General features: G+C 44.6%; 4 protein-coding genes across 4 annotated transcripts; 1 reads left to right on the forward strand and 3 right to left on the reverse strand.

Moving 5' to 3' along the window:
- Positions 1-7,455: 7,455 nt before the first annotated feature.
- CABS01_05985 (uncharacterized protein) lies at positions 7,456-12,361 on the reverse strand (the record flags this gene model as incomplete). Its single annotated transcript, XM_060539352.1, has 2 exons — positions 7,456-12,034; positions 12,330-12,361. The coding sequence occupies 2 exons, from the start codon at positions 12,359-12,361 to the stop codon at positions 7,456-7,458; spliced, it is 4,611 nt and encodes a 1,536-aa protein (XP_060404747.1).
- A 222-nt stretch (positions 12,362-12,583) lies between these two features.
- CABS01_05986 (uncharacterized protein) lies at positions 12,584-13,387 on the reverse strand (the record flags this gene model as incomplete). The annotated part of the gene is made up of 1 exon (XM_060539353.1): positions 12,584-13,387. One exon carries the CDS (start codon positions 13,385-13,387, stop codon positions 12,584-12,586), a length of 804 nt encoding a protein of 267 aa, XP_060404748.1.
- Positions 13,388-14,913: 1,526 nt separating this feature from the next.
- Positions 14,914-17,223, forward strand: CABS01_05987 (Sec1 family protein; the record flags this gene model as incomplete). Its single annotated transcript, XM_060539354.1, has 4 exons — positions 14,914-14,953; positions 15,018-15,237; positions 15,287-16,516; positions 16,587-17,223. The coding sequence occupies 4 exons, from the start codon at positions 14,914-14,916 to the stop codon at positions 17,221-17,223; spliced, it is 2,127 nt and encodes a 708-aa protein (XP_060404749.1).
- Positions 17,224-18,206: 983 nt separating this feature from the next.
- Positions 18,207-21,098, reverse strand: CABS01_05988 (chitin synthase I; the record flags this gene model as incomplete). The annotated part of the gene is made up of 4 exons (XM_060539355.1): positions 18,207-18,924; positions 18,978-19,722; positions 19,781-20,813; positions 20,871-21,098. The coding sequence occupies 4 exons, from the start codon at positions 21,096-21,098 to the stop codon at positions 18,207-18,209; spliced, it is 2,724 nt and encodes a 907-aa protein (XP_060404750.1).
- Positions 21,099-23,007: the final 1,909 nt, after the last annotated feature.

Genomic DNA, 23,007 nt, shown 5'->3' on the forward strand with positions numbered 1-23,007 from the left:
ACTATATATAAAAAAAGCTAAGCGCCCTTATTAATTCGGAAATAAAAAAGAACGTAGTTAATATTAAGCTATTTAATAGTTTTAATATTAATTTACGAATTTACTTATTATTATAATTAATAAATATCGAGAGTAAATAAATAGAGACGCTAAGAAGCTATTACTTACGGCTTTAAATTACTAATAATAATTACGTAATAAAGATATAATTATATTACTTCGTAATAATTAATATTATAGTACTTATGCTTATCCTTAGTTTCCCTTAGTTAGAAAATATTAACTTACTAATTAGTTAGAAATAAAAAAAGTAGTAGTATTTAATTTACGAACGATATATTTACTTAGATACCTTAAAAAAGGGGCTACTAAATAACTTAATCTTAGTAATACTCGTATATATTATAATTAATCTAATTATAAATAGTAACGTAATATTAATAAGCGTAGTTAAAGATTAAAAACTATATTATTAAGACTTTAATAACTTATTTTTAAAAAAAAAGGCTATTTCGTTATTAAATAAAGTATTATATAACTACTATATTAAGCTAAACGACGTAGTACTTATTCCCTAAGGACCTATTTACTTATTATTAAACTATAAGCTCGAGATCTTACGTAATTATTTAATAAAAATAGAGGCTAAGGGCTAGATATGCCCTTTTATAAGCCTAATAAGAGTACCTATCCTCTTTATACTTAAAAAAAGAGGAGAGCTACGATTTTATATTAATTATAAAGCGATTAATAAAATTATATAAAAAAATAGAACGCCGCTATTACTAATTAAAAAAATACTAAATAAACTATTTAATGTTTTTATTTTTATAAAACTAGACCTTAAGAATACGTATTATTATATATATATAGCTAAAAATAATAAATAAAAAATAGCTTTTTATATTAAATACGGGTAGTTTGAGTACTTAATTATATTTTTTAAGCTAACTAATGCGCTTACGACTTTCTAAATATATATTAATAACGTTCTAAGTAGCCTAGTTAATACTATTTATATTATATACTTAGATAATATTTTAATATATAATAATAACTATATAATATATAAAAAGTACGTACGTAGCGTATTATAAAAACTATAATAATAAAACTTATATTTAAATAGTAATAAATACGAGTTTTATATATTACGTATAAAATTCTTAGAATATATCGTATTTAATAAAAATATAAAAATAGAACCCGTGCGTACTAAAACTATAATAAATTAGCTAGTTCTAAAGAGCGTTAAAAATATATAAACGTTTTTTAAATTTACGGGGTTTTATTATAGATTTATTAATAACTATACTAAGATAATAGTACCTCTAATAAACTTATTAAGGAAGGTAAAACTAAGATAATTAGAGCTACTAATACTAACTATAAAGTTATTTAAAAAGCTATTAATAGTATTTATTAACGCGCTAATATTATAATATTTTAACCCTACCCTACTTATATAGTTATAAATAAACGCTTCGGCTCGAGCTATTAGCTTAGTAATTACGTAATTATTTAAGGGTAATTAGTACTTAATTATTTATAAATTAAAGAAATTAACGAATATGGAGAGCTATTATAGTATAAAAGACGTAGAGCTACTAGTTATTATAAATATATTAAGGAACTAGTAATACTACCTTACTTATAGCTAAGATTAGGTCGTAGTATTTATAAATTATTTTAATTTATAGTTTTTAAATATAAAAAAGAGACTAAATAAGAAATAGCTATATTAATTAGACGAATTCGTAGCGTTTAATATCGAAATTAGGTTTAAGCTAAGTATAAAAAACTTAATAAATAGATTATTACGAAAACCTAATTATAATAAAAGTAGTAATAATAACGGAGTAGAGGAGCTATTATTAAAAATAAAAAAAAGACCTTTATAATACTAAAAATATATAAGAGCTTTTTAGAATTATAATAATAAAGTATATAAGGACGAGCTATAGGAGCGGCTCTTAAGTAAAAAAAATAATAAGTATTTTAAAAACGAAGTTAATAATAATATAAAAAAATAAATAAAGGAGGTTAAGAGCTTTAACTCGAGGGAACTTTAAAGAGTACTTTAAGAAGTATAACGGGGCTACGAACCTAAAGTATTAAAATTATAATATAATATTTAAAAAGCTATTTAAGCTTATTATTAAAATTATAAATTATAAGCTACTCGTTCTATAGGACTTTAATATAATAAGAATACTTAAAATAGTATTTAGTAAGGAGGGATTATTAATAATAAGTTAATTATAAGCTACTTAATAAAAGGACGTTTTTATAAAAAATAAGTAATAAATTAAAAAGAACTAACGGCCTTATTTAGCTAAGAAGAAGTAATAATAGAGCTAAATATACGATTTTAAAGGGCTATTATATTATAATAATTATACTTATATATTATTATATAAAGGGCTAAGGAGGGAGGTTATTAAAATATATTATAATATACTTATAATAAAATATTATAATATAAAGCGAATAATAGTACTACTAAAACGTTACTATTATTAAAATAAAATAAGTAAGGATATAAAAAGTTATATTAATACTTATATAGTATATTAGTAAATAAAGCTTTATTATTATAAGCTATATAGCTTATTACGCCCCTTACTTACCCCGGTTAGGCTATAGTAAGAGATATTACTAAACTTTATTACGGGCTTACTTATATTAATTATATTAATTAAAAAGCGCCCTTACGACGTAGTACTTATTATAATAAACTAATTTATAAAGTATAGTATTTATATTATTATAAAAACGACCCTTATAGCCTAGGGGTTCGTAAACCTCTTATTTATAAAAATTTTTATTAAGTTTAGAATACTTAAAAGGATCGTTTTTAATAAAGGGTTATTATTTATAAATAAGTTTTAAACTTATTTTTATTACTTTTTAATAATAAAAAGGCGTTTTAGTACTACGTTTTATTTATAAATAGATAGTTAAATAAAATAATAAAACTAATACTTAGAGTAGTACTTTTACTATTTTTATACTTAAAATTAATTAGATTAAGTATAGCGTCTTTACTTAGCTAAGTTTATATATAATAACGCCTAGTACTTAGTAATTTATAAAGCGCTTATTAAGGCCCTATTTAGGTTCTTATTTACGTATTTTATATTAATCTTAACGGGGACTCGAGACGGTATATAGAATATCTTAATTAAAGAGCGTACGGCCCGATTACGAATTAATTAAAAAGCTTTATAACCCCTTATATAAAAAGTATATAAAATATATAAATAATAAGTTAATAAAACTAAGATAGATATATTATATAAAATAAGTAATTAGGTATTATTATTAAAAAAGAATATTAAAAAGTAGCGTCCTAGTTAGAAATTAGTTAATAAATATCTAGGCCTATTTAAAATTAAATTAATAATTAAAACGGCGGGGGTCGCTTACTAACTAAACGTATTAATATAATATAAAATATACGATATATTCTATATATCCTTATTTAAGCTATATTAATACTATAAAAAAGCCCTTTAAAAGCCCTTATTTATTAAGAATATAAATAGGGAGCTATTTTATAAAATAAAAAATATTATATAATATAGAGGGCTAAAAAGGAGGCGATAATACCTAATTTAGTAAAAGGAATATAATAATAATAAAGATACGTAAGAATTAGCTAAGTATATTAAAAATATAGCGTTAATTAATATATATAAAGAACGAGTTTTAATTAAGTAGCGCGCCCTAGCTCTTAAAGAGCTTAATAATATAGCGAACTAGCTATTAATAATAAAAAAAGGGGGCTATATAGTTATAATTAAGTAGTATAAACGCGCTAATTATTAACCGTTTCCCTACTTTTTATAATACGTAAAAAAACTACCCTTATTTATAAAGGGACTACTCTTATATATAAAAGGGCCGCCCTAGCTATTATTTTAAAAATTATTATAAAAAAAATGATCTTTTTATTATTAACGAATTTATAAATAATTAGTTACGAATACGGAGCGTAAGTAAAATAACTATATACTAACTAGAATATTATTAAAACGGCGTATTTTATTATAAATAGTATAAAGTAATATAATTATAGCGTCGTTATAAGACGTAAACGTAGTATAAAAGGAGCTTATAGCTACTTTATTATCGTTATTATTAATAATAGGGGTCGAGTAGGCCTCTTTATTAGCGCGCTTAAGCACCCTCTACGTATTATTAATAGTAATTTAATAAGTTTACTAAAGCTATAAAATAATATTAGCGACTTAAATAATAGTAATAATAAAATAATAACGGAGTAATAAACCTCCGAATTATAAATATTACTATTAAAAATAAGTATAATACTCTAAAGGGTTCGTATTATAAATTTTATAGACTTAGGGACCTAAGACGTTATTAATATAATATTTAAGAAAAGTAACGGAGTAATAATAGTACTAAGTACTTACCGTATTTTTATAAAAATAGTTCTACGTAGTATATTTAATATAATATACGCTAAATCTTAAAAAAATATTAAATAAAGGAGCGAATTAGGGGCTATAAATTATTAACTTAGTTAATTATAATACTTAGTTTTTAAATTAAGCGCTTTATATATAATATAAGCGGAGTAGGGTAATAAGCGTACTTAGCTAACCCCGATCTTTTTAGCGTTTATTTTTTTTTTTTTTAATAAAAATTTATAATAGTTAGTATAAGTAGCGTATAAGTAGTAATATATATACGAGGTTAGGATAAGTAAAAGGGATATTAAGCTTCTTAAATAGATTATTATTACTATTATTATTAAGCATACCCGTAATATTAATAACTAGTCCGTTATTAATAATAATAATACTATAATTAAGAGCTATAGTTATATTAAAACGAATTAGTAATAACTACGAAACGACTTTAAAAAAAAACTTACTTAAGCGCGGGGAGTATATAAAAATAGGGATTTAAAAAATATTCGTTAGCTATAATATTTATATAATAAAAAAGTAGCGTAAATATTAATAAAAATAAAAAACTATATATAAAAAGGATAATTATAAATAAAAAAAAAGAATTCGGAATTATAATAGCTTAGAAGGGGGTTAATATTAGTAAATAAAAGTGGGGTAATAACTACTTAAGTATTAGTAGTTATAAGAACGACCTATAAATAAGAGCGACCTAAGTATAGAATTATAGGGTTATTATCCGGAGTAAGGGGTCTATATTCGGGCTAACGAGCGCTATTTATACCTATTTTTATATTATATATCTAAGGACTTTTTAAGTAAGGAATAGATTAATATAGTATATACGAGCTATAAATAGGTTTTAAAACGAAGCTTAGGGGAGGGAGTACTTTATTAAGCCTTATTAATTAGGCCTTATTAGTTAAAAAATAGCTTAGAGAGTATAAAAAAGGGGACTAAGTAATAAAGGAGTAGCTTAGGTATATATAGAGCGTTAGTAATATACCTCGAGGGAAGGGTAGATTTTAATAATTTATTTTTTAAACTTTAATAATAATTAGCCCTTATAAGCTTTTTCCCTACGTTATATACTTATTAATAGTCGGCTATAATAATTAAAAGCGGCCTTTTTTAACTATAAAGGTTCTAAACTTTAATAGCGACGTAGAGGTTTTTAAAAAAAGGGCTAAATAGGTTAATATCTACTACTCTTTTACTATATCGCTTTATTAATATTCTATTCGTTTTTATAATTTATTATTATTTATATTAGTTATTCTATAGAAATAAAAGCTTTAAAATTATAAAAGATTAAGTTATAAGTACTTAATTAGTATAGCTATAATATAAGTATAAGTATATTATAAAACTAAAACTTATAAAGTCTTTTATTTAAGCTCTACTTTTTAAAAAGTTTTTTTATAATACGATTTATATATAGGTTATTAAGTTATCGGCGTCTTATTACCGGCCGTATCCTAAATTTATTATATTTTATTAATATTAATAATACCTTTTTTAATATATAATATATTAATAATATTCTATAACTATATTATTACGTTTTATAAATTATATTTAATATTAATAAGGATTTTAATATTATTTCTTAAGTTTTTTATTAAAGTTATTATTATAAAATTAGTTTAGTTATTAATAATTTAATAAGTATTTTAACTTAATATACTTAAAAGCTCTTATAGTTTTTAATAAAAAGCTTTTAAAAAACTTATAATTAGACTTTTTATTTATTATAAATAAAGCTATTATAATTAAAATTATAATAATTAAAGTTATAGTACTACTTATAAACCTTAATAATAAGTAGTTAATAATATAATATTTTTTTATAATAAGCTTAAAAAAGTATTTTAATTTAAATACTAAGTAAGTATTATATTATTTTATTAAAACTATATTCTTATATTTATAACTTAAAAAGAATTAACTTTCTTTAATAATAAGGTACTCAGAGTACTTTCAGGAGTTCCTTCCCAGGTTCTTTTTCCCCGAGACCGCGAAACTAAGAATCTCGAACTATAATATAACTTTAAATTATGCTGACTTTTGAAACTTGTCTCTAGCCTAGTGAATTTGTCTATATGTTGGTTCTGGGTTTCGAGGCAGGCAGCACGACGGCGCGGAGAAGTCGTAGTCAAGAGACGAAATGTCGATCATTGTGATTTTCTATCAGTCTCCTTCTATCTAGAATCGATCGAAGAAGGCAAAAAGAAAAGAAGGGGGAAAAGAAAAAGGGGGGTGGGGGGGAGACGACAAAACATCAATTCCGTCTCGAAGCCTATCTCTACGTCATCAACCCCCCTATTTTCTTTCCGAACCGTGAAAGAAAACAAAATATATAACTCAGGCGACACGAACTCACTTCAAACGAATCCATCTCAACAATATCTCTCATCCTCAGCCACCCCTCACTTCTGAAGCAATGGAAACAGCTCTTAAGAGACATACATTTAAGGGGGGGAAGAAGAAGCCGCAATAAACACCAAACAAGTCTTCAATCACTAAAATCTCACATTCACTTCATTCATACAAGACACAGCAAATGTTTGAGGTATCGTCGTTTGGACAATTGAGGGTAACTAGTGTACAAAGGTTGTGTTTGGCCAGGTCCAGTAGACACAGGCGAAGCGGAACATGGAAATTTGCCCGCGACACATTGATCATCTCAAGCCCCCCCCCCCCCCCTTCCAGTTCTGTTATGCATGTTTCCTCAAGACCCATCCCTGTTTCCATGATCCACGGTTTCGTTAATGCAAATGCTAGACCCCAATTCCTGATAATGCTATGCCGAAAAACAAGAGGAAAAAAGACCTCTGCCCTGTCACATTGCCCGGGCTGTCTTCGTTTCCCCAACCTCTGCCTCATGGGACGTGCCCGAACCCCTCGCCTTCCAGGTTCGGCGAGTATTATAAGAAAAGAAAATCCCGGGGTTCCTGTTCCCCAGATCCAGCCAACTGTGACTAGAATGTACATAATCCGCATGGCGTTTGCAGATTTAATTGTCGTGCCTGAAAGTGCACTTCTCCCCTCTAGCGCACTTGCCTTGCTGCCAAAAGCTGCAAGGCTTGGTTCCGATGAGAGCCCGATTGACAGGGCGATGGGGAGCGAGCGTGGCGCCGCCAGGAGCGTTGCCCTTGCGGTTCTTGCCCTGCTTACCACCCTTTCCTTCGCGATCACGATCACGGCCACGTTCCCTATCCCGCTCGCGTCCACCGTGATGCTCGAAATCGTCTCTAGTGTCCCGGTCGCTGTAGTCCACAAGCTGGCGCTGAAGGTGAGGAGGAGGCTTATACGAGTTCGCGTCGTGCTCAGGCGGAGACTGTGGAGCGACTGGCGGAGGCGGTGCTTGCTGCTGCTGCTGCTGCTGGGGCTGTTGCTGGAGCTGTGCGAGCATCATCAGCTGCTGGTAACCAGTGTCTGATGGGTTCAGCCCATATGCGTTGCCTTGCGATGCCGGCTGCTGCTGGACCATCTGAGCGAGCATCGCTTGAAGCTGGGAGTCCTGTGTAGGCTGTGCCGCGGGAGCCGGGGCAGGTGCTTGAGCTGGTTGCTGAGGTTGTCCGCCCTGTAGCATGGCCATGTACTGTGCGTATTGTTGCTGTTGCTGGTAGTAAGCTGCCCACTGCTGCTCTTGAGATTCGGATGCAGTGGGTTGTTGAGTCTGGGCCTCGTTCTGGGGTGCGTTACGAGCTGTATCCTCTGCCTCCTTCCTGGCTCTTGCCGTAACGTCCTTCTGGTATCCGGCCCACCACTCTCTCGTTCTTTCCTGGTCATTTGCCAAGTATGCTGGTGGACTAGTCGCCGGGTATGGCAAGCCTCGCAACGTCTCAGCCGCATCCTCAACCTGGTCGGCGGCTGCTTGAATGTTTGGGTCCGGATAGTCGTAGCGTCGGTGAGTTTGTGGGGCAGCCGGGTTGAACGGGTTGGCGTCACGCCAGGTCTTCACCTCGTCGGAGGTGAGAATGCTGTGGACTTTGTCGTCAAAAGGTATCGCCGGAATAGGCTGCATCTCCACTGCGAGAGGCAGGATGGGCTGCGCGTTCTCCTTGGGCGGTGTCATGTTGTACGGTTCGGGCACCACGGCCGGGGCAATTGGCTTGAGGTTGCCCAAAATCGAGTTGATCTTTGCACCAGGGTCGTCCTTGGCATCAAGGCGCTTGCGAGCATAGTATTGCGCCGCCTCCCAGCCGAATGTCTGTGTCTCTTTCCAGCGCTTGTGGATCTCGTCAAATTTCGGCTCACCCTGAGGCAACTGATAGACTTTGCCCTCAGAATCGCTCGTGACTGTCGCAGACTCGGGGGCTGGAGACTTGGGTGTAGGCGGAATGTCGGCAATGTCCATGTAGGTGACCATGAGCTCCCTCTTCTCCCGCTCCTCTATGGCTTTCTGTTCCTCTGTGTGGAAAGTCAGGTTACCGCCACGAGTAACGTAAGACTTGTTGCGAATGTCTTCGGGGATTCCAGAAAGGTCGGCGAGGGTAGGCATGGTCCAAGGCTTCTCTGGCAACTCGTCCTCCTCGTCATCGTCCTCATTGTAATTGCGCTGCTTGAGCATCATTCCCTCGGATCGGTCATCCGCTGCGTCCTTGGTCATATTATCTTCGCCTTCTGCGACCTCTTTGGTGAAAATGCGAATCTCCACCAGCTCTTCAGGGGGCTTGAAGCTGACACGTAGATGGCGGCGGGCCTCTTTACGAAGTCGCTTTGCCTTCTGTTCAGGTGTTTCCGAGATATCTTTCTTGCTCGAATCTTTCGCCTGTGTTGAGGGCCCGTCTGGCTTAGGCGCGGTAATGGAGTCGAGTAGAGAAGCAATGCTGGACAAAGAGGAGCCGCTGGAGACAGCAGCCTTGGGAGCAGACGACCTTGACTCGGGCTTAACCGCCGATGCTGCTGGCTTCTTGTCTACATCCATAGGCGTGGCCGTGTTGGGTCCTTCGGATCTCGAAGGCTCACCCTTAGGGACGTCCCTTGGCCCAACTGGCTTAGGCGCCCGAATTTTGCTGGCAAGGGTAGTGGCTTGCACTGGTCGCTTTACACCAGCAAACTTGGATTGCAGACTTCCGGCAACCGGCTTGACCCCGACCTTGTTACCTAGCACACCACCTGTTGTTGGCTCGACGGCTATTTTCTTGGTAATGCGAGAATCGGTTTCCTCATCCCGGGCTCTCTTGGCAGGAGAGCCATCAATAGGCTTTGCGACCGGTTTGGTGACTTTGCTGACAGGAGCAGCCGACGTTGTCTTCTTGATCTCGACCCCATTGGCTGTTTCTGTGTCTTTCTTAATCCGCGACGCTATCGTACGGACCAGTTCCTTAACCTCAGCATCGCCCTTGTCAGCAAGACGCTTCCGCACGTTCTCGAAGTTGACAGCTTCTGTAACTTTCTTGAACATGCTAATATTTGACATGAATCGAAGAAGAGCCTTGGGCAAAGGTCCGCTGAAATCACCAGCCTTTATGGCGCCTATCAACATGTTGACCAGACTCAAGATGCCCTTCTGATGACCGCCAAAGTTCTCCAGCACGGCCTCATCGCCGTGTTTAGCTGCCGCTTCGCAAACTCGAGTGAAGGTCTCCTTCTTGACGTCGAGCTTTTTGTTCCACTCTGCAATTTCCTTCTCAGGCTTCTTCTCCTTCGTTGCCTGGTCGAGTTCCTGCTTCAAACGGTTCGTCTCCGATCTCAGCTTAATGAAAAACTCACCCAGAGACTGAACGGCGCCAGCAATGAGCGCATTAGTTCTGGTCGCGGAAGGATCAATATAGACAATGCCAAGGATGTCCCAGACAGCACCCTCAATAGGGTCTGCTGGCCGCTTCTCAGGACGAATGGGCTTCTTTCGTTCTTCTTCCTCTTCCTTTCGAGCCTTCCTCTGGGCTTTGGATTTAGCGGCCTCGTCGGCCTTGAGCTGTTCCTGGAAGGCGAAGGGGTAGTCGGCGTACTTAGGTCGCCGAAGACCTAAGCTCGTCATCTCACGTTGATATTGGTCGATGAGGGGTCTTGCCTCCGTCTCGCGATCGTCTGGCTTTCCGACAAAGTTTGGAGACGGCTTGTAATTTTCCATGAATCTCCCCTGAATCTCACATGGAAGATCGGGGCGGAGTTCGGGCAAGATACGTCTTCCATTGGGCGACGGCAAAGCGACTAGAGGCGCGAGTCGGTCGTAACTCTTGGGCGGGATCAACTTGGCTGAGCCAGTAGCAACAAGAAACGAAGCTCCGGGAATGGGAGGGAACTGTTTCTTGGATGTGGCGTTGCGTTTCTTAAATTGTGCCAGGAGAGACAATTCTTCCTCGGTGCTAGAAGGCAGGACCAGTGTTTCTCCATCTTCTCCCTTTTTGACAGTCGCATCGCCAGGGGAGTCGGCTTGTTCAGGTTCAGGCTCCTTCTTGACGACACGCTTGCGCTTCTTCTGCGGCGCCGGCTCAGGCTGGAGTGCAGGGTCGATGGCATGCGTCTCAGGTTGAGAAACTGGTGCTGCAGCGATGAGCTGCGGTTGTGATGGCTGCAACGGCTGCTGATGGTTGTGCTGCTGCTGCTGTGGTTGCTGCTGCGGCTGTGGCTGCGGCTGTTGTGGTTGAAGTTGACGAGCCGGCGCCGGTGAGGGGACTGGCTTGACCTGGTGTATGGACTGTTGTTGCTGGGCTTGCGGAGACTGCTGAGGTGCCGGATCCTGACCTGGCATCTGCCTTGCAGCAACGGGTTGAAAAGGTGATCTTGCTACAGGCTGAGCATAAGACATTTGCTGAGGGACAAACTTGCTCTGCTGGTATTGCGGCGGTTGGTTTTGCTGGAAAGATGGCGGAGGCGTTTGGGTAGAGAATCCCTGGCTGTTTTGTTGACGAGGCGGCTGACCCTGAAAGGGATGAGGTGATTGAGAAAAGACTCTCTCAGGCTGAGCCTGATGTTGTTGAGGTGATGGAACATAGCCCTGAGGAGCGGGTGAGAATGACTGGGGAACAGAGTCGAAGCGCTGCTGCAGCTGCGCCTGGGACTGGTGGCCATGCTGAGGCATGAGTTGAGCCTCGGTATATTGAGGAACATTTCCATTGAACAGCTGATTGGCCTGACCGTTGTATTGAAATTGTTGCTGTGTGAAGTCAGGGGTATGACTGTGGTTGAGGTTGTCGATGTTGGCGTTGTTGAAATCAGCCTTGCTCGGCTGGCCGTATAAGTCTTGGGGGTATTCATTTAAACTAGCCAGAGGGTCTTCTTGGCCAGCGTCTGTGTATGCAGTGTCAAGCGAGAATTGGCCATGGCCGTTATGGAAGTTGCCGTGATTCAATGTCGACATGCCGTTGTGGTCGTTGGCTACGACAGCATGCGCTTGATGTGGTGAAGCATAGAGATTATTCTCGTTTGTGTTGCCCCCCCCTCGTGGGGCAAGTTGTGGGAAAGCATTTTGGTTGGGAATTTGATGCTGCCAATTTTGGGAGGCATCGAACTGGTTGGATCCATCAGGGAACGCGTAGGAGCCCGACCACATATTATTGTGGCCTTGAGCAGAACCCGTCTGGCCATTTTGCTGCCAGTTCTGCATTATATCGGCCTCTTCCTCCGTTATGGAAGAAGACGCACTGAGAGACGATGAAGTTTAGGAAATCCTCATACAATCATTGGTGGAGAGCACTGCACAGCTGGAGCCAATTAGCATCTATCCGATGGAGGTGCACTACTTTTGGCACGCCTTCTAGCTTGACGGTGCAGCAGGGTGATCAGACGAGCGAGGGAAGAAAACTCGACGCCGATTGGGCGCCGCCAGGGATGGAAGCATTTGGGGTATGAGAAAAGAAACTCTTTAAAGAGGTGGGGTGGAGATAAGAGTTTGGGGAAGTTAAGGTTCGATGGGTGGAATAAAATCTTGATAGGTACTCCTGCCAGCTAAAACTGCTGTCGAGGAACATGAAGTGGAGAAGGACGGGGGTCGGAACGGTTAATTGCCGGCCGTGGGCTTGCAGCTTACCTTGATGTGGCAGTGGGTGATGGAGGAATGCACTAGTCTGAATGCGTCGAAGCGGCAGGGATTGTGGTGTGGTGAATGCGCCGAAGACACAGAATTGTGATGGTAGGGGAATGATGGAGGGCGATCGTGTTGTATCTTGCCTGGAGAGGACTGTAAAAATTGGTTAGCAATCAGGCAACGGCATGGATATGGCAAGACTGCGTGTGTGGTTTGTGTAGGGAGTGTTGATGTGAGATGGACATGTAGAAGTGCGATTTTGATCCCACGACCGCTTGGTCTGTAGTGAAATCGTTTGATGCTTTGGTGCCTGTGGAAGGCGCAGTTGATTGAACCCCGGAAGAAGTGCTGGACTGGAGGAGAAGCCAACTCCTGAATAGCACTTATAGGAGAAGCTGAGAAGGTCGCCCTCTTGCGTAGTTGGAGATGGAAGGCATTGAAGTGTTTGTTGGTACTTTTCCTGGGTTGCGTGATTGATGGGTGATGGACGCTTGATTGAATTGCAGTGAAAATTGACTCCGCGCCGGGAGGTGATTGATTTGGCTTCAATGGCAGACGTTCTTTTCTCAGTGCTTCTGTTTTCCCGCGTGGTTTGTCTGTCTCCTAGCCGACGGCGAGTGGTGAAGGCGAGCTGAGTTGAGGTGGCCAAAAGGTGTTGGGTGGTCCCTTGTTTCCAGTGGGCTACATCCAGCCGGCCGTTCGCTGTGGTGGAGGTCCAAGGCCCGAGACAGCGTACTTCGAGGGGGGGAAGGGTCAGGTGCACTGCCCGTAGACCCGCCCTCTGCACCCAATCCAATATCCCGTCTGTCTGCAACTTGCGCAGCAAGTCTTGAATGGCGAAGTCGAATGGAGTGGGATTGATGTACGCGAAGCTGAAGAGGTGGAGGATGAAAGCCACTCTTCGGAACATCGACAAGTATCCTTGAGAGGAACTGAGTCGTCTGAATTGCCCGGTCTGCTTGGCCCTCATGTATCCCTTTTCGCATGGTGGATGTACCAACCGATGCCCGCCGCGCCGCGGAACAAGGCGTTCTGCTTTGCAAAACATTCTAAACATGAGGTTCACTCGTGTCCTTGTCCACATTTCCACGCGCGTAGTGTCTGCGTCTGCCCCTGATCTGTTCCGACTTTGCAAATTCATCGCTGCACAAGTCCAGTGCGGGTTGAGTTCGAACGCCATGGCTTCATCAAGAATTTTCACTCAAACAAACATCGCCATGTCTGCGTCTCCTTTGAGGAGTGGATGGTGACCGGATGATGTTGATGGGAATCGCGCTCATCATGATGGCGGTGTGTTGGACAGATGAGTGGTGATTTGGGGGAAGGGGAAGTGTTGGGAAGCGTGGGAAAGGGGACAGACAAATGTGAGGTTGGCTTGGGGGGGAGAAGTGTATCATACCCTGCAGTTCGTGTCTCTCTCTCTTTCTCACTCTCTGTTCAGCGCGACTTATCTTGCCTTCTGAGGAGAGCTGGCTTCGCGACCTTAACGTGGTTCGCAGCGTGGATTGATGAAGGTCGCGCAGATTACAACATGACCGTCGACTGCCCGAAGAAAAGAGCGAGCGCAGACAGTCACAAAAAAGAAGGGGACGAAATGGAACAATCGCCGTAAATCTAAGAAGCGGCAATCAAACAGGCAAGTTAAATGCCCGGTGCCGCCTTCAAAAGTTCCGGAAAATAAAGATCCAGAGTCGCTCAGAATTGTCGCCAGAGGCCCTTTCCGACGCGTCTTCCTGTCGATTATTTTCCGTGCGGTTGGCGATGACTTGTGCTGATGGTGAAGGAGGAAGAAGCGGGATGAGTTGTCGTTGCGGAGGAGGAAAAGCTGGTCATTGTTTCGCAGTGGCCAGTCCAAAGGGAGGCGGGAAGGTCACTTTGTGGCCGCACTTTTTAGGCATGACTGACTGCGAGGTGGGTCTGAGCCAGAAGGGGCCAACACTTTCCAAGTCGGAAGGGGCCACGGACGGACCTGACTTGCCTTGGCTGTGACTGGACAGGCCCCTCGTGCCTTCCCAGTTCCGCGCTGCACCTTTTTAGCCACAGGCCTCTGTCGGCAGCTGCGCAACTCAGTTCGCCGGCCCAATCTGCTCTAGCGTGTCTAGGTACCTAGGTGCTGACCTGGCTCTCACCGCCCGTCGGATCACGGAGGCTCAGTACTGCCGTCCCATGACATCGTGCGAGGCAGGTACCAAGGTATCCACTCCAGCACAAGCACAGGGCAGGTCAGCGGAATCATCCAGGAAATGTGGCTAGACGGCACTTTGAGGACACCGATGCTGGAGCCGTGTACGTACCTCTGTCTGTCGCAACAGCAAGACGTCAACCTCGATTGCACAACGCGACCACGGAGAACGATTGATTGAAAAGGCGCAGCATACACGTTTGGTAGCAGTCTCCAGGTCTGGCCTTCATTTTGTATAACCCATCAACACCTCTCCTACGGCGGCACCAGCTCTCCCAAGCTAGCTAGAGCTGCAAAGCTCCCCCACCATCGTCATGGCAGCGAAGGGCCACTCACTGCGCGATCGCCAGATCTGTACGTCGCATAACCTATTGCGCCCATGTTCTATAGAGAGCTTTGGAGCTAATTAGACCTGAAGCCGCCTTAAAAAAGCTCCTCAGCCTGAACGACTCCTACTCGGATAACGACACCGAGAACACTCAGACCAACGGCGGCGCACTTGGTCCGACAGGCGCAATCATCACCTCGGATGGCGAGCCCTTGTGGAAGGTCCTGGTTTTCGATGACCTTGGCCGCGATGTCATCAGCAGTGTTCTCCGTGTCAGTGATCTGCGAGGGCTAGGAATCACGATGCACATGTAAGGCTACTTGCCTCAAGAGCCCGGTATCCTACTGACGTGAGTCCAGGCACATTGGAGCATCGAGACATGCTATCCCTGACGTACCCGTCATCTACCTCCTCGAACCTACGGCGCAAAACCTCCAACACATCACCAGCGATCTCCAAAAGGGCCTATACACTCCCGCATACCTAAACTTCTTATCCTCCATCCCTCGACCGCTGCTTGAAGACTTTGCGGAGCAAACGATAACCGCCGGCACATCGGACAACATTGCCAGACTCATGGATCAGTATCTGAACTTCATCGTTGCCGAGCCAGATCTTTTCAACCTGGGTATGCAACGAGACCACACATACTGGGCACTGAACAGCGCAACGACGAATGACGAGGAGCTGGACAGGGTGGTGGACAGGATTGTTAGTGGCCTCTTCAGCGTCATTGTCACCATGGGCGTTATTCCCATCATCCGGTGCCCCAAGGGCGCTGCCGCGGAAATGATCTCCGCCAAGCTTGATCGAAAGCTTCGCGACCACATTCTCAATTCCAAAGAAAACCTCTTCTCTTCAAGCGCCCGCCCAGCGTCGGCAGGAACGCCACAGTCACGACCTGTCCTTATCATTCTCGACCGAAACGTTGATTTAATACCCATGCTTTCCCATTCTTGGACCTACCAATCACTGGTCCACGATGTTTTGAATATGAAGTTGAACCGAATCACGATAGAGACACCCATAGACGAGAACAACCCTGCCAAGGGAAACACCAAGAAGGCTTACGACTTGACGGCGAGCGACTTTTTCTGGACCAAGAATGCGGCTGTGCCGTTCCCTCAAGTAGCCGAGGATATCGACGCCGAGTTGACGAGGTATAAGGAGGATGCGGCGGCAGTCACCAAGAAGACGGGAGTGACAGACCTGGAGGACCTTCAGAATGATACCAGCGCCAGCGCGCAACACCTAAAGGCGGCCATTACCCTCCTGCCGGAACTTCGCGAGCGTAAGGCTGTGCTCGATATGCACATGAATATCTTGGCAGCACTTCTGACCGGCATAAAAAACCGGCAACTCGACAACTTCTTCCAAGTCGAGGAGGGTGCCGCGAAGCAGACCAAGGCTCAAATACTAGAGCTCATCAAGGACAGTGCAAAGGGCGATGAGCCGGTTGACAAGCTGAGATTGTTCGTCATCTGGTATCTTAGCACTGAACAAGACGTCAGCCGGGCGGAGTGGGAAGGCTTCGAGAAAGCTCTGACAGAGTGCGGCGCTGACACAACCTCTCTGCCATACATCCGACAGTAAGTTCCTCCTGACATATCGCTAGTATTTTCTACTCTACTCTTTGGTACTGACCACCCGCTCTTACAGAGTCCGCGCCACCACGAAGATGACCCAGCTCACCACGATTTCCAACCCGACGACGAACCAGGCCGGCTCATCAGACATCTTTGGCCGCTTCTCCTCCATCTCCAACCGCCTCACCGACCGTTTGAAGGAAAGTGGCGTCCCTACTGGCCTATCCTCAAACTTTGAGTCACTCATCGGCGGCATCAAGAACTTCCTCCCCGCCAACCGCGACCTGACAATCACAAAGATTGTCGAGTCCATCATGGACCCCTCCACAGCCGCCAGCTCCGCCATTGCAAAGACGGAAAACTACCTTTACTTTGACCCCCGCTCCGCCAACGCCCGCGGCACCATGCCCCCGCCCAGCGCCATCCGCGCCGGCGCCGGCGGCTCCTCCGCACCGGGCGGTCTCCCCGGCCAAGCCGCAGCCGGCACCGGCGCCAGCTTCGGCCAGCGTCGCCAGGGCTTCTCCGAGGCCGTGGTCTTCACCGTCGGCGGCGGCAGCATGGACGAGTACGGAAACTTGCAGGAGTGGGTTGAGCGGACGGGCGGCGACCGCGCGAGGAGGAGAGTGGTATACGGCAGCACGGAGATTCTCAACGCCGACGAGTTCATCAAGCAGGAGCTCGAGAGACTTGGCAAGGAGGTGGCCTCGTAGAGCGGCGGTCATTGTCCTGGGACTTAAAGTCACTCTATTCAGAAAGTCTGCTCGCCCCCCCCCCCCCCCTTTGTTCCCTCAGTCCTTCGCCGCGCAGCGGCTATATAAGTGTGAGAGGTTTTTCCCCAAAAAAGCAGTAAATACGATTCCCAAATTGGTTCAATCATCCACTCATGACTAGTGACTTTTTTCTTCTTCTTTTTGCTGCATCGAAGCTCATCCATTCCCATCTGCCTTACACCCATGAAATCAATGAAAGTTTGAAACGTTTAGACGATCCGGGGACAAGCGACTGAACAACATCCACATCAAGGAGGAAGAGCAACATGTTTCACTCAGACTTCTGAAAACAACGTTGTCAACTTTAAGCATGCATGCAATCACAGCCTTCGTATTCACCGAATCATTGCACATCCGTTGCGCATGCTCACATCAGATAAAAGTCTTGTTTATTGTCTCGTCATCATTTTCTCAGCAAACTTGCCCTCGTCTATCTCAACCCGCCTCTCTAAGCCACGTCGCACTCCGCTACCCCGCCAAGAGGCGCCCCATCAAGGTTCACTGCCACCGCTGTCACCCATCAAGGGTGGTGAGACGATGTAGAACCTCGAGAGACATGCAGAAGAATGAGAACGAAAAGAAACTCCAACGAAGACGGGCCCATGGTGATACTAGAGAATCCGAAACGCAACGAGAGATGGCGGGTGCGGGTAAAGGCAGGACGAGAGAGGAAAGATAGGGTTGAGCAAGTACAGAAGCGCATAGCAGTTAAATAAAAAAGCAAAGTCATTAGAGTTACATCCAACCCCGTGATCGTACTCAAAACATGATGGAGGAGTTCGGACACTCTTCTCCAAAGTCGTGTTCGCCATCCACATAACCCTCTTCTCCAAAAGAAAGGGGTGGGTATAATGCTCACGAAACCAAAAGTCGTCAGAAAACCAATCATCCCCGCTACACATAATGCTCGTAACCACCAGCAATCATACACCTCTGAACATGCGGACGACGAGGAACCACATCGCGCCGATGAACTTGAAAGACGAAAGACCCGCCACTGACCACAACACGACCGACATGTAAATGTTGGCACGGCCGTCCGTATCATCAGTGGTACTGGCGGTAGGACTTATCCTCTCCAGGCCAGCGGCACTAAGGACGACGGCAGCGAGGCCAAAGTTGGAAATCATCCAAGCCAACACTACGACAGAACGGACACCACGGTAGTAGTCCATTTGAGCCTCAGCCTTTTGCGAGTCCGTTGGGGGCTTAACTTCCTGAACGAACTTGGCGCTAAAGACCTTGAGCTCGCGCTCGTATTGGGCGTTGAGATCAGCCTCATCGGGAAGATCGGTCTTTCCTGAACCATCCTTGGTGCTGACGGTAGGCAGCTTCTCGGCGCCATCGTCACCCTTTGTACCCCACGAAATATCGTGAGTGTTGCAGAATGCGTAGACGTTGAGAATGTTGGTGTAGGTGGGCGTCAGAAGCATGTACTGCGCGAAGGAGGTGATCATGTGCCAGGGGTCAAACATGAGCAGCGAGGCGATCAACCAAATACCGTAAGTCGACATGACGGAAATGATGAGGGTGTAGAAGACCGGGTTCTTGAAGAGATCGCTTACGTTGAAGCCGTTCGAATCGTTGACATCAGCGATAATAGCCTTGACAGCAATGAACACAGCGGCAAACAACAGGTAGCTATGGAGATGTTAGTAAGCTTGCTATCGTATAGTCACTCAGAATATACTCACATCATTATAAGCGCCCAGAAGTAAACCATCGTGATGTAGTAAGCACCGGAACCGGCTGGACGATTACCCATGGAGAGAACGAAACAGGTCATGAGTGAAATTCCGTAGAGCCAAGTGAAGACGACGCCGAGGATCTCGCCAGTCCTACCAAGCAAGTTGTCCTCGCCCAAACTCGTCGTAAGAATCTTAAAGACCAGGAAGAAGTTACCAATGGCGAACCATGCGAAAATCATGTTAATCGTGTTGAAGACGAATTCGATGAAGAACATGAGCTTTCGCAGGATAGAGTGATCAGACCGGAAGAATTCGTAGAAGTGGGCGATGGCGTAGATAGCAGCGAAGAAGGAACCGTTCAACCAACGACGACGTTGGAGGACAAGCTCCGTGACAGTGTCGGGCACGTCCGTCTCGCCGGTAGCAGACTTAACGTACTGCAGAATCCAGTGGCAGTTTCTCTTTGTGACAAGCTCGAAGCAGAGAATACGGTCTTCGGCGAGGTACATGTTGGATGTGAAGATACCAGCGCCGGCACCCTCAAGCTTCTCACCAGCAAAGTACTTCTCCAGTGGACCCTGACCATTCTTGTCGTTCTGCAACGCAACGTAGCGGTAAGCTGAGAAGGCACCAGGCAACACGGAAATGAAGCCAAAGGCGGATTCCAAGGGCTTGTCGAGAATGTTGCTCATCTTGTACTCGAAATTCTGGGTCGCCACCAAGGGGTTGAGGAGGTGCTTGCCGCCCGTGCCTAGAAACCGTCAGTTAGAGATGTTGAAACTGGAAGCAAATTATTTCATCAAACGTACCCAACATGGCCTTGATTTCACCACAAGCGCCGGCGCACATGGGCTCCAGGTCGAATGCCTTCCAAAGGTGGTAAATGGAGTTTCCACCGGGCTTGGTACCAGCATCAATGAGAACACAGATGTTGGGGTCAAGAACGCGGCCGAACGCCTGGAAGAACCATCTGTGGGAGTTGATCTTCTTCGAGTTCTTCTCCTTCAAGCAGAACAGCATCTGAACAGGCTGCTGCTTGGGGACCAGGGTGACGACGTCGTTCTTGATCGTCATGCCGACTTGAGAGGTGTATTCGTAAATATGGGCCGTGACATCCTTGCCGTTGACCTGTTGCTTCGCAATACCCTCCTGGTAGACACCCATACCAGCCAGCAGCGCTCGCGTTCTGGGGTTGATCTTGCCACGACCGTCGCTGACGACACAGACAACAATCTTCTTCCAGGCGTCCTTGCCCCAGGTCTTGCTCTCTTTCCGACTGCACATGTACTCGACGTTCTTCAAGACACCAATCATTGTCCGGGCGAACAAGATCTCGTCTTCATTGTACATGGTGACAACGATGAAAAGCTCCGTATGTCTCGGCTTGGAGAAAAGCCTCTGTCTAAGTGTGAAGTTGTCGTCGTAGAAGAAGTTGGGATCGCAAGTGGCGGCGGAATAGCGCATGTGTGTGAACTCGTCACGCTCACCGTGGGGAAGCTGGTTAAGCAGCCTTGGGGGCACAGGGCAGTCGAGAACCAAGTTCCCGCGGTATAGCAGGACCTGCTTCACGGTCTTCCACCTCTTGATGCCTCCTCCAGCTGGCTGTGGGGTCGGGTTGTCCTGGTATCCTCCATCGGTGGTCATAGTGTCCTGGTGAGGCAGCATTGGCCTGTTGTCGTCATACTCGTTGTATCCGGTAGGTTGATCGTAAGGGTGTGCAGGATCGTGTGGTGAAGGCTCGTAAGACTGGTTGTAGTAGGCGTCATGATGCGCTTCCGGGTTGACACCGTAGTCGCCATGGTTGACTGGTGTATCGTAACCGCTCAAGTTGCTAACAGAGTGCTATGTGCGAATGTCTGTTAGTCCAGTTCGATATCAAGGATCTTGGGCATTGCTTACTGCTGCGTTCAGTTGTAATTGATCGCTGGGAGTGCCGTAGCGGCCAGGTGCCATGGGAATATCAAGCTGAGAATGAGGACTAGGGCGTCCATACGGGTCGTCGACATGTTGAGGGGGAGGCTGGTGGTATCCTTGCTGTGCCTGGTTGTTGAATGGGTTGTCCTCTAGTTGATAGCCATGCTGAGCCGGCTGGCCTGGCGAAGGCGTACGATGGTACCGGGGGTCCATCCGGTCGTTGTAGTAATCGTCGTCTACAGGAAGAGAAGGTTAGGTTGGCCGTCTACACAAAGAAGTTGCCGTAAATCGGAAGTAGGATGCTAGGGAGGCAAGAAGGAGGTAGTTGTAGAAGAGGAAAAGAAGCTTGCGCCACGGAAGGTGCGTATTCGTACTTCGTCGATGTACGGATAGTATGCGCCGGACAAGCAAGCTCTTTGACAAAGGCAGTGCGGTCAGGGACGGATGACGAGATGATTTGACCGTAGACCATACATGGGGTAGTAGGGGATTGTTGGGGACAAATCAGGTCTTGGGCTTTGTGCGGGAGGGAGAGGAAGATGTGGGATGAATGACGCCAAGGGTCAATATCAGAAGGGGACCAAGTTACTTGCCTAAACGATTATACGACATGGTTGCGATGGTACGGGGGGTCAATCACAGGAACCAGTGTCTGATGTTTGTGGCCAGGAGAGTCCGTGGGTGGATATGACTATGGATCGGGAAAGACGATTCGCGTCCCTCGGGGAGAGCGGGATGCTGCTTCTTGGGAGGCCGGCGGCGTTGTTGGCAGTGCTGCGGATGCGCCGTGCTGTGCAGACTTGGATCTTGGCCAGTCAGAGACGTTGTATCCGTAGGCGTTAGGTAGATTGAGGTGGGCGCTGGAGGTAGAGAGTGGTGTCGCGGGGGAGAGAGGAAGGAGATGTCGAGGTGGAAAGTGGATAGGATGGGAAAGTTGAGACTGTTCGGCGCTTCTCAGAGAGTCGAGTCGCAGAGTTGCAGTCGCGCAGCAAGACAGTCGCACCTTCTCTCTCTCAGAGTCGTCGGATCGGTCTCTGTCGGCAGTCCAACTTTCAGGTAAGCTGAGCCCCTATTCTTCTTTCTTTCTTGCTCCTGCTTCCCCGTGAGGTAAGGTACTGAGGTACAGTTGTGGTGGGTGAGGTGCGCAAGGTTTTGCTCGTGCTTTCTGGCCTTCCAATCCCAGGCAGGGCAGGGCAGGCTGTTCAAGGAGGTTGCCGGTAGGGTTGCACAGCTCGAGGAGGGCAGTGAGGGCTGTGGTGAGGAATGCGGTATGGCCGCGCGGGTCGGTGCTCAACTCAATGCGCCTGACGGGTTTCGGGGTTGTGGACGGGAGAGATCCAAGGGGGTACCTGTGGTCCTGCTGTGGTCCTGTGGGAGGAGTGAATATGTTACTTGTGAGGGAGGTGAGGGAGAGGAGGAGAAGAAGGGATGTATTCGGTCGAAACGTTGAAAGGTGGGAGAGGTCAAGGAGGACGTCTCTCGAGAAACCTGGGAAGGCACGGTTTCAAGCTGATTGAGCCGTAGCAGATTGTCTGCGGGAGGCAGGGCAGGACGCAGGATGACCAGGATGGGACCCGGGGGGGTTGTGTTGATGGGATGGGACTTTTTTTACTTGGGAAGCGGGAGGAGGAGTACCTTACTGTCACGACTGTGTACCTATGGACAGGGGTAGCGATGGTTGAAGGAGCGACCGCAAGTGCGCAGTTGCCAGTCGCAAACAAGTTGTGGAGGCTTTGAAAGGGAAAGTACCCGTTTACCACCGTTGCGCAGCAGCAGCAGCAGCAGCAGCAGCAACACCAGCAGTCAGCCAGCCAGCTAGCAGCAAGACAAAACAGGCGTGGAGCTGTGCCAGTGCAGTCAGCCTTTTTGCTTTGCTCCAGTAGATCTCATACTGCGTGCTCCATACATAATTACGCGGTATCGGTAAGGCAGTGTGGATTCAAGTTGGAGGAAGGATCCGCAGCTGAGGTATCTTACGGATACTGTACAGTGGTAGGTACCTCTTAGTTTGCGCCATCCAAAATGGAGGTTGAGTTGTCGCGTTTCAAGTGTGGCGCGGCGCCTTTCGCTTCTGTACTCTTGATATCGGCTTAGTGCCAGATTACCTTGCCTCAAGTACCTA

Source organism: Colletotrichum abscissum (genome assembly GCF_030869225.1).
Source record: "Colletotrichum abscissum strain IMI 504890 chromosome Unknown Scaffold_12.1, whole genome shotgun sequence".
Classification (NCBI taxonomy): domain Eukaryota; kingdom Fungi; phylum Ascomycota; class Sordariomycetes; order Glomerellales; family Glomerellaceae; genus Colletotrichum; species Colletotrichum abscissum.